General features: G+C 35.5%; 1 protein-coding gene across 1 annotated transcript in view; it reads left to right on the top strand.

Annotated features, from left to right (window-relative positions):
- The first annotated feature begins 1,101 nt into the window (after window positions 1-1,101).
- The window catches only part of LOC148952703 (rho GTPase-activating protein 26-like), a 98,864-nt gene continuing 87,715 nt past the window's right edge, over window positions 1,102-12,250 (top strand). Inside the window, exon 1 of the mRNA XM_089087369.1 lies at window positions 1,102-1,457. Within this exon, the coding sequence (XP_088943495.1) occupies window positions 1,304-1,457 (154 nt within the window). The 5' untranslated portion in view covers window positions 1,102-1,303. The remainder of the gene's footprint in view (window positions 1,458-12,250) is intronic.

A 12,250-nucleotide genomic window follows, 5' to 3' on the forward strand; every position in this document is an offset into this window, starting at 1 on the left:
TGGAAATGAAGGCTTACGGGATAGAGTTCTAGTTTACTATCCTGGTAATTTTTGCTCGTTATAAGTTTGAATTTATAATTTGTTTTGAATTATTTTCGTTTAAACCAATAGATGTGTTCTAAAACAAATTGTTGCAGCATTCATGCATTCATCGATATCATTTTAATGTTTGATGTTATTATTCATAGTAATTTCTGCTCAGTCAGGGTTTTATTTATTCATTCGTTTTTTTCTTTCTTTTTCTAATTTGAGGAATGCTGGCGATGTCCCTTTTTTTATTAATATGCCCCCGTCGAGGCTATGTGCCCATCAAAAATTGCCAGCATTTTCCTAATAAATTGTGCATTTTTTAAATTTTTGGTTTGAACTGACTCTGCGGTTTGATTACTGTCCCTTTGTCTTTGTCACCTGTCTCTATGAATCTAAGGTTAAAAAAAAACTTAATTACAAACTAATTTCATGCGATAGGATTAATGCCCGTTCCACATTATAGTCACACTAGTCGATAAAATCAAAATTACGCGACGACAACGCCAATTACGTTAGCTGTTCGTAATTTCTCAAGTTGAACATAGTAATAATTTTTAAAACTAGAATAGATGAAAACTTAGAACAGCGGTTTTCTATCTGGGAGAGCAATCTGACTAAAGTTAGGAAGACTTAGTATTAGTAGAGAACAGTCGGACACAAATTACTATTGGTGCAAACTCTTTAAACTAATTTCTTGCAACTTTAATTTTTTGCTTTTTAAATTAAGTGTGACGCTAAAGTCAAGAAAATTGCCTTTTCATTCATGATATTTGGCTTTCTTTATCGATAGATGTGACTATGGTGTAGCATGGGCATAAAACAAAATTGAAAGAGAAGATAAAATTTTATGTAGTGCGCTATTCAATAGGGAAGTTTGATGGAAATATAGAAAAATAATTCGTAGCTATTTGGGGTTTGACGCATTCGACGGATAGGTCATAAGTGCGAAAATTTAAGAGGCAAACTTATAAATTTCAATTCCGAAGGAATTGAAAATTCAAAATTTAAGAATTTCGGTGACTATACAGATGTCAGCGAAATTTTTACCTTCTCAGATAGAAAATTTTACTAGTCTGTTAAAAAAAAGTTTTGTTAAATAGAAAGTTGGTGTCTGTTCAAATCTATTGTAAAGTCGCTTCAAAACACATACATTTACCTTGAACACAAATCTAATCGATTGTTTATGCTGATAATTTTCGAAAATGTATGAAAGGTGCCAACTGACCCTGTTAATTAAACAGTGAGGAATTCCTAATGGCAGTTAAAGACTGACATGGTTTTACATCCATTGGAATATACTGAATGTCTGACAGACAGCCCCCATTTTAGAGAAAATCTTAAGGATCACGAGAGAGAACTGGATCGAACCAATGGTTCTATCAAACAGATCATTAAACAAATAAAAGAGTTGCACTCTGCTGCTGTTAGTAAGTGTTTAGGCCTAGTATTTTAGTTACTTTTTGTAAAGTTATAGTTTTTATGGTAAATTTTTGGCAGTTTGTATTATTGACTTAAGAATAAAGCAAACAAACTGCTCAATGCCTTTTTTTATGCTCTTTCCAAATATAACAATCATTTTTATTGGAAATGAATTTTACCCCACCCTTATATATACAAATTCAGATTAGGCTATATATTTGCGCATTAGGGGGGGTGAGGGTAAAGTTTATTTCTGATGCAAATGAGAGGTAGCTACCTAAGTATAAACTTTACCCCCACCTTTTAAAAAGGCATCAAGTAGGCTAGTAGACTATGTTCACTTTATTTGTAAGTCAATAATATTAACTGCCAAAAATTTACCTTTTTTTTATAACTATAACTCTAGGTAAATTTTCCACAGTTCATATTATAGACTAACAAATAAAGTGATCTTACCACTTGATGCCTTTTTTATGCTCTTTACAGATATAATAATCATTTTTGTTGCAAATGAATTTTACCCCCACCCCTATATATACCAATTCAGGGTATATATTTGCACATTAAGGGGTAAAGTTCTACCAAATCATATTATTGGGTTAGGAATAAAGTGAATACACCATTTGATGCCTTTTTTTATGCTGATTACAAATATAATAATCAGTTCTATCAGAAATGAATTTCAGCCCCACCCCCCTATATATGCCAATTCAGGGTTAGGTTAGGTTGTAGAAATAAATACCCGTAATTGGCAGATATAGGAGGGGGGCTGAAATTCATTTCTGATAGAAATGATTACTATATTCGTAATCAGCATAAAAAAAGGCATCAATTGGTATATTCACTTTATGCGTAGGGTAAGACACCCAGTAGTCGGCCACCTGCCTATTCTTGGACAGAATGTAACTAACAGGGAACCTACCTCTAGGCTAATGTGCTTAGAAAGTTTTTATGCACAGCTGGTTTCCCTGGTCACTAAGCAGTCCATACAGATATCTAATACAAATTTAATACAAACAAACAATTTAATACAAACAAGCCTAGAGGTAGGTTCCCTGTTAGTTACATTCTGTCCGAGAATAGGCAGGTGGCCAACTACTGGGTATCTTACCCTAAGTCAATAATATGATTTGGTAGAACTTTACCCATTAAGGGGGGGGTTGAAGTTTAAACTTACCTCTCATTTGTATCAGAAATAAACTTTACCCCCACCCCCCTAATGTGCAAATATATACCCTGAATTGGTATGTATAGGGGTGGGGTGAAAATTATTTGCAACAAAAATTATTGTTATATTTAGAAAGAGCATAAAAAAAGGTATCAAATTGTATGTTTACTTTATTTGTAAGTCAATAATATAAACTGCAAAAAAATTACCTAGCTATAAAATAGTATTAACTATAAATGACCAAGTTATAACTCTAGGTCTATAGGCCTGTTCTTTTGCACTAAGATCTTACATCTAAGATCCCACATCTTTCAGCAAAGATTTCTGTTCTTTTAACTCATCTTTGTTCTAAGATCTTACAGCTCACTGATGTTAACAAAAACTATGAAAGATGCCATCTTTCTGCCATATAGAACAATGATGAGAGAACTTTGATGATATACTCATCATTGTTCTTAGACCACTGATCAGAGCAGAATGATGAGACGTTTGCAAAAGAATGCTATAAAATGTAAGATATAAGTGCTAAGATTTCACTTTTAAGCGTTCTTTGTCAAAAGATGTAAGATCTTAGCACAAAGAGGAGTAAAAGAACAGCCCTTATAATTTTCCTTGCAGTACTCTTTCCATCAAATTAATTTTGAATTTAGCCTAGCCTAGTTGTAAACAAGCATTATTGGCAGCATCAAGCAAAAGGGAAATCCTTGGATGATATAGGCCTATAGTTTTGGCTATATATTTACCTATTAAGGGGTATTCACAAGCATGTCTAGCTAGAATCCCATGTCTAGCCAGAACTCAATGTCTAGGCAATGACCATTCATGAGTAAAATTTGGCGCTTAGCTAGACATGCTAGACAAGGCACTTGGCTAGACATTGAGTTCTAGACTGTCGAACTCAATGTCTAAGATTTTTGATTACAGCCAATCAGAATGTGTCAAGTCCCACTATTTTCATCATTTATGTTGACATTCTTAAACTGAAACTTAATTTTTGTTTTCTCATTAATTTTTCTTTCATTTTAGACAAATATGCAATGCCAGACATAATAGTGAAGCACATTAAGCATGGGCGTAGGCAGCATTAAGCAGCATATTGTCTGGGGGGGTCAATTGATAGTGTGATGGAGTTTTTATCAACTGCTTTTTCCAAACCATCTGCTTTTTCAGCCATATCTAATGTAAATTTGAAGGTCTAGGGGGGGCAGCTGCCCCCTCCCTACGCCCATGAAATTAAGGCAATTGTTTTGCGTGTCTTGTCCATTATCTTATGACAATAAAAATAGGGATTACAATTTTGAAAGTTTTGCCTGCATAAGCTATCTTGATTGGCTAGAAACGATAATTTGAAACTGAATTTGTAGTTTTAGCTAAGCACAAAATTTTACTTGTGAATGGTTGTTGCCTAGACATTGAATTCTGGCTAGACATGTGTCTAGATAGGGGATTCTAGCTATACATGCTTGTGAACACTGCTTTGGGAGAGAGAGTTAAGGTAAAGCATAGTACTTTTCCCAATTTTATAGTGTTTCCTTCTGAGGGGGCAAAACACTAAATCTACACTGGCTATAACCCTAATAATATATAAAAACTAAAAGAATTGTTAAATCAATGAAATCATTACTTTATAATTTGCAGCTTGTTTCTGTTAGCCTAATCAGATTTTCATGTTTCCTTCTATTGTTATCCACTTTTAAAAATCATTTGGAATGATATTTTGCCAGGCATACCCATATTGTAGTTGCATTTAGTTTGTAAAAAAAAAAGAATCTGAACCTGAATTCCAAACAAAACTAGATCACATCAAGCTAAGACTACAGGAAACAAAGAAACAAAATAGTTTCAACAAAGAAACTATGATATTTGACAACATTCAATTAGTTGCAAAATATATTATTAGGGCTAAATATGCTCCAAGGCTAGGCCATGTTATTAGGGCTACCCTTTCTGAATAGATTGGTCATAATCATGACAAAAGTAACCCATTAATGATGCCAGATATAGCCCTTGACTATATACAGAAATATAAGCCTGACTATGATAGGCTATTCTTACTTTATAATATGCAGCATGCTCCTATTAATCAAATTTTCATATGTCAATGTTGTTATATATTTGTCCAACTGATCTCAGTTCTTTTGCAATAAGATGATGCTCAGGTTAAGAATATAAATGCCTGTTAATAAAAAAATATGTTGAGTCAAACAATAAAAACAATAGATAAATATACTATTCAGGACTAGCTTATATATGACACCATTATGAGGGAAGAGGATAGGCTGCATTACCATGGTAGCAAACATTATATTTGGAAAGAGTGTTGATTAAAGAATCAGATGATACTGTTATTTTTTTATCATTGTGTTTCCTTCAGAAATGTCACCAAACTCTGGTTTTATCCTTACAGAAATAGGTCTAGACTATAGACCTAACCAAAATAAATTTTCTTGAGAGGTGTTTTGAACTTTACCTATCATTAGGCCTACTTTTTCCTGTTTATCTTTGAGTTAGTTCTAGGAACCTAATGGTCACAGAATCCAAAGTTGGATTTGAAATTTACTCATATTCTTGAAACTGTTTTGCCAAAGTCTACAGTTCAAGAAAAGTAAAACTTTAAGATATAAAACTATAAAACCTCAGATGATGTTTATATCCCATTCAGATCTAACAATAATAATAAAAAATTGTCACTTCAGTATATTTGGAAAATTTATGTTTATTAAACTGTCAGAGCTGCTTCCTGTTTGATGCATTCATTCCCCCTCCCCACCCTTAATGCCCAGATATAGCCCTTGGCTCAATACCAAATTTTGCAGGTTTTGTTTTTTGTTCTTAGCTTATATCCCATAAATGTTTGGTTTTGGGAAAGAAGGATCAGCAGACTTTTGTATTACAGCCTATGCGTATATCCAAGCATTAGAGAGAGGAGAGCTCAGGTATGATTAGCTAAAAGCAACTCTGAAAATCTAATAAATAGAAACATGCAAAATTAAAAAATGTTGCTATTATAGTGTTTACTTCAGAACAGGGGATAAACTAGAGTATTGTCATTTGTTATTATAGTTTTTAGTTCAGAATATAACATAAATATATTGTTACTAGGATTTTTACTATCTTCGAAAGCAGTCGATTTAGGTGAATGAAGCTCAGGAATAGACCCTAAGTATGAATTAGGCACTAGGATGGTCTTTTGAAGTAATTACCTCCACCACTTCCCTATACAAAAGGAGACTGACATTGGTAGACCAAAACAAACATTATACAATACAATTAAAACTTTTAGAAATAGATATACAACACAAATAAGGCTCTAAGAAAGTCTTGGCTTCAGTTGTTCTATTATTAATTTTTTACTTGCATTATGCTTTTGATTCTTGTTCTGTTTTTTTTACTAAAAACACAAATTTGTCTTTTTTTTTCCTTGTTATAGTTGTTTGTCAATAAAGCATTATCTTACTCATATCACTAAAATGTTGTTTCTGTCTAACGCCACTAGACACGCGGCAATCTCGTATGTTTTGGTATACGCGTGCTCGTAGCTTTAGTTGGCATCCAGCCATGAGAACGAGAACATCTTTGCACTGCCCGTTTTCCCAATATTCCAATTTAAAATGTGCGCTGCAATTACAAATCCCGCTAGTTGTGAAGTGCGGTCCGTAGTACGGTTTTTGTTAGCAAAAAAAAAACGATAGAAATTCATCAGCAACTGTGCGAAATGTATGGCAACGAATTAATGAATGAAAGTTCAGTGCGAAAATAGTGTATCCGGTTTAAAAATGGCCAAACCAACGTGCATAATGAAGAGAGGAGTGGATGCTTGAGCATTGTGACAGACGATCTTCTCGCCAAAGTTGATGAGAGGATTCGTGGGACTCATTCAAATGGGAGATTTTCCCACATCCACCCTACAGTCCCGACCTAGCACCGAATGATTTTCACTTTTTTCCCAAAGATGAAGAACTGGCTAGCAACACAGCGTTTTGATGACGACAACGAGCTCCGAGCGTGCGTCACTGAGTGGCTGAGATTGCAGGCGGCGGATTTCTATGATGAAGAAACTTCGAAGCCTGTTCACCACTACGATAAGTGTCTTAATTTGTTTGGTGACTATGTAGAAAAGTAGCATTTTAGTCACTCTTTCAGATGTATATAATAAAATATTTTTCCTGTACCTAATTTTTGTTTTGTAACAAAACGTTCCCTACTTTCTGAATAGCCCTCATAACTTTAGCAATCCTGAACTGAGCACTATAATAAAATAAAATTATCTTGTCAAAAGATAAACATGTATAAATATTGCATTCATTTATTACAACATATATGGTTACAACCTACAATTCTGACATCATTATTTGTCAAACTTGTACATGAAAATGCATTTTTTTTTTTTTGTATAAAGTGATTCTATTTTTAAAACTTTTTTGTTTTTTAGTTACAAAAGGCCTTAGATGTAGCAATTTCCTTTAAAATGAACCATTAAACAACTCTCTACAATGTTCCAGTGCCAAGCTAGCTGGAGAAAAAAGAAAAGAAAAAAGTTGTTGTATTTGCAGAATATTGTGGTTGCAGCCACTTTTCTTGGTTTTCAAACAAATATTTTTTTTCTTGTTATTCAAGCCAAGGGCCAGTTAGTTTCTTATATAGGGGTATTGGACAAGGCGGTTCTAATAGTATACTTCTTTTTTTGATCTGACTTAGATTTGGGACTCTAGATGGGATGTTTTGTTTTTTACTATGGGACATGATCGTCTCTTACTAGGTTGCTAGTTACTGCTGCAACCTAGATAGACGGATGCGTATAGTGTTAAAAAAGGAAGCAAAGCATACACATTCAAATTTACTTGAGAAAGCTAGTTTACTGAGAAAGCTTTTTATAAAACTAAATTATTATATAGCAAGCCACAGAAAGGGAATATAAAAAGGATTTGTGCACCCCTTCTAAACTAAGGTAAAATACTAGGTAGCCTACTGGCTGGCAAAAACATTGTTGTACTGAAATAAGCATATTTTGGCTTATAACCAGCCTACTAAAGTTCAAAAATTGTTATTGTAAAGTGTATAGTGTGAGATTTTGAAAATCAGTATTTTTGAATTAAAAAATCTATTATTTAATTTTTAGTTGCCCAAAAGTAAGGGTAATCAATTTTCCAAACAGAGCCTCCTAAGTATTACAGTACAAAACTTCAAAAACTAGGCAGAAAATGACATTTTGAAGAAGTAAAAGACTCGACCATTCATTGGTAATTTTCAAAATAAATAGAGATATTTTCACCTAACATTTTTTTTCTTTTCTTTTCTTGATATATCATTTCGAATTACCAGCAATTATTTCTAAGAAGAAATTAGTGAAATTCAAGAGCTAAAAAAAACACTTCAACAAATAACTAAGTGATAAGAGTAGCCAAAAAAGTGCCCATTTCAGACTAGATTGCTGTAAATCAGATTGTCTGAAATAATGTTCATGTACCAATATTGTAAAACAAATTTAACCACAGTTTGACAAAGTTGCAGTTGGAGAAGAAATGGCTATGTCTGGAAAGCAGCAATTTTACCCTAAAACAGAGTAAGCAATGGGGCTAGGAACTTAAAAACATCCTCTTAGGCCTTAATTTGACATTTAGATTCATTTGTGTAAGCTTCATTCACCTAGCTTAGCAACCCTACCACTATATGAAAACCTTTAAAGTATAATTTCAACCTGTTTTTCTGTTTTCTTTAAACAAACAATTTGGGATTAAAATACACATAAAGCACAAATTGCTGTAAAGTCAGCTTAGGGAATAGGCGTCTTTTTTTATGAATTTAAAAATACGGTACTTAGTTTCTCTATCCTTTCATGTTTAAAATAAATTTGAGGTCCAGTAACTAAAAAAAATTGATCACATTTCACTGTAAAAATGTACCATAACAAAAATTTGTGATGATTTTATTTCCCTAAAAAATTGTACTCTATAAGCCCCTGTAGGACCAAAAATATGTTTGCAATAGGTAGTAAGGTAAATGAAAAGCCGCTTCCCTTGTACCGCTTATTGTGTGACTGGGGAGCTTACGGTTAATTAGATTCTCAAATGAGATCTAAATTTTGGATACCAGGAAAGGCAGAAAATGCGTGGTCCTAATGCGAGATCAAGAACAAAATCCCTATGGGTACCCAGGTTATCAAAATAGTGTATCTGTAATATCTCAAGAATGACTCTTGGGAAATTGATTTACAATTCTCAGGGAATGTTGTAGCTCTCAAATTTTGACTGTAGGGGGGGTACTAAAAAATTCGTTTGTAATCCATCTAAATATTTTGTGCTATGAGCCCCTGTGGAACTCAGTAGAATATATGTTGGATTAAGTTGCCTGGTGAATCAAAAGACACTTTGTCAACAAAGTATATAAAAATAGAATATATATATATATATATATATATATATATATATATATATATATATATATATATATATATATATATATATATATATATATATATATATATATATATATATATATATATATATATATATATATATATATATATATATATATATATGTGTGTGTGTGTGTGTGTGTGTGTGTGTGTGTGTGTGTGTGTGTGTGTGTGTGTGTGTGTGTGTGTGTGTGTGTGTGTGTGTGTGTGTGTGTGTGTGTGTGTGTGTGTGTGTGTGTGTGTGTGTGTGTGTGTGTGTGTGTGTGTGTGTGTGTGTGTGTGTGTGTGTGTGTGTGTGTGTGTGTGTGTGTGTGTGTGTGTGTGTGTGTGTGTGTGTGTGTGTGTGTGTGTGTGTGTGTGTGTGTGTGTGTGTGTGTGTGTGTGTGTGTGTGTGTGTGTGTGTGTGTGTGTGTGTGTGTGTGTGTGTGTGTGTGTGTGTGTGTGTGTGTGTGTGTGTGTGTGTGTGTGTGTGTGTGTGTGTGTGTGTGTGTGTGTGTGTGTGTGTGTGTGTGTGTGTGTGTGTGTGTGTGTGTGTGTGTGTGTGTGTGTGTGTGTGTGTGTGTGTGTGTGTGTGTGTGTGTGTGTGTGTGTGTGTGTGTGTGTGTGTGTGTGTGTGTGTGTGTGTGTGTGTGTGTGTGTGTGTGTGTGTGTGTGTGTGTGTGTGTGTGTGTGTGTGTGTGTGTGTGTGTGTGTGTGTGTGTGTGTGTGTGTGTGTGTGTGTGTGTGTGTGTGTGTGTGTGTGTGTGTGTGTGTGTGTGTGTGTGTGTGTGTGTGTGTGTGTGTGTGTGTGTGTGTGTGTGTGTGTGTGTGTGTGTGTGTGTGTGTGTGTGTGTGTGTGTGTGTGTGTGTGTGTGTGTGTGTGTGTGTGTGTGTGTGTGTGTGTGTGTGTGTGTGTGTGTGTGTGTGTGTGTGTGTGTGTGTGTGTGTGTGTGTGTGTGTGTGTGTGTGTGTGTGTGTGTGTGTGTGTGTGTGTGTGTGTGTGTGTGTGTGTGTGTGTGTGTGTGTGTGTGTGTGTGTGTGTGTGTGTGTGTGTGTGTGTGTGTGTGTGTGTGTGTGTGTGTGTGTGTGTGTGTGTGTGTGTGTGTGCTGTGTGTCTGTGTGTCGTGCGTGTGTCTGCTGTGTCTGCGTGTGTCTGCTGTGTCTGCTGTGTCTGCTGTGTCTGCTGTGTCTGCTGTGTCTGCTGTGTCTGCTGTGTCTGTGTGTCTGCTGTGTCTGCTGTGTCTGCTGTGTCTGCTGTGTCTGCTGTGTCTCTGTGTCTCTGTGTCTGCTGTGTCTGCTGTGTCTGCTGTGTCTGCTGTGTCTGCTGTGTCTCTGTGTCTCTGTGTCTGCTGTGTCTGCTGTGTCTGCTGTGTCTCTGTGTCTCTGTGTCTGCTGTGTCTGCTGTGTCTGCTGTGTCTGCTGTGTCTGCTGTGTCTGCTGTGTCTGCTGTGTCTGCTGTGTCTGCTGTGTCTCTGTGTCTCTGTGTCTGCTGTGTCTGCTGTGTCTGCTGTGTCTGCTGTGTCTGCTGTGTCTCTGTGTCTGCTGTGTCTGCTGTGTCTGCTGTGTCTGCTGTGTCTGCTGTGTCTGCTGTGTCTGCTGTGTCTGCTGTGTCTGCTGTGTCTGCTGTGTCTGCTGTGTCTGCTGTGTCTGCTGTGTCTCGTGTGTCTGCTGTGTCTGCTGTGTCTCTGTGTCTCTGTGTCTCTGTGTCTCTGTGTCTCTGTGTGTGTGTGTGTGTGTGTGTGTCTGTGTGTCTGTGTGTCTGTGTCTGTGTCTGTGTGTATATATATATATATAGAAATATAATCTATGAAAATATATATGATGGAGTTACAGAAAAAGATATAGAAAAGAATGAATATTATGACATTTTGGATCTGAAGGAAGATTTAACTTTTGAGGAAGAATTAGTCACAGTAGTGAAAGGACTAAAAAATAATGAAGCCCCAGGTGCTGATAGTGTTTTTTTTTTTCTTTTTTTTTTTTTTTTTTTTTTTAATACGGTGGTTGTGAGACTAGAGATAAGCTGAAGATTATGAATAGTATTATTGAAAAAAGGAAGGATCTAGCAATTTTAGAAAGACTAATTAAACCCCTATGTAAGAAAGGTGATTAGAGTGAGTGAGGTAATTGTAGATGCATTCGCCTTGTTTCTGTAGGAAACAAATCAATTAGCATGATGATACTTTTTAGACTTAGAGATGCTGTAGATAAAGTTTTAAGAGAAGAATAATATAATTTAAGAACGGTAGAGGATGTGTTGACCAAAATTTTGACTCTTAGATTGATAATTGAGAAGTGCTTGAGTCATCAAATCTCATTAGTCCTCAGTTTTATAGATTATGAGCAAGCGTTTAATTCAGCTGATAGAACAGCTTTAGCAAAGGTCCTATCTTTGTATGGTATACTATTAAAGGGATTAGTGCTATGTGTGAGAATAAAATTGCTGTAGTTAAAGTAGGAAATGAGGTTAGTAGCTGTTTGCGTTCTATCTCCATTTATATGGATTATTTTGATTCACATTGTCCTAAGGAGCACAGCAAAGGCCATGGGAAAGCACACAATCAAATGGCGAAGTAAACATCTCCTAGGTTTAGATTATGCTGACGATTTTTGCGTCCTAGATGAAAGTGTTACCAAAATGAATGATTTTTTATTGAGTTTTCGATTTCGTGGTGCAAAAATATGTTTGTAAATGATTGTTAAAAATACTAAGTTTCTAAGACTAGGAAAAGGTGAAGGGGAAGAGGGGATGTTGGGTAACAAGGACATCAATCAAGTAGACAGCTTTGCTTACCTAGGCGGTATTAGTAGCAAAGATGATAGATGGAGTGAAGATGTTAAAAGTAGAATAGCCAAAGCCCAGGGTGTTTTTTCACACTTAAAAAAAGTTTGGAAGAATAGGAAGATAGTTGGCAAACTAAGATTAGATTATTGGAAGCTACAGTGATGACAGTAGTCAAGTATGGTTCTGAAGTGTTGACGCTCCTAAAAACAGAAGAAGATTTGCTTGACGTTTTTCAGAGAAATTGTCTATGGACTGTTTTGGATACCCAACTGACTGACCGTATCTCAAACAGTAAATGATGCAAAAAATGTGGTTCAATCCTGCTTTCTAGGGCTATAATGAGAGAAAGGATGAGATGACTTAGATACCTTCTACAGATAAAGGATGTCAGATCGTCAAAGATTGTCCTTGTTGGCTAATCGTCTAGGGCCAAAAGAAAAGTAGGTCATCCCCG

This window comes from Artemia sp. Qi Xiang Cuo, chromosome 4 (assembly GCF_049724085.1).
Source record: "Artemia sp. Qi Xiang Cuo chromosome 4, ASM4972408v1, whole genome shotgun sequence".
NCBI classification, from domain to species: Eukaryota; Metazoa; Arthropoda; class Branchiopoda; order Anostraca; family Artemiidae; genus Artemia; species Artemia sp. Qi Xiang Cuo.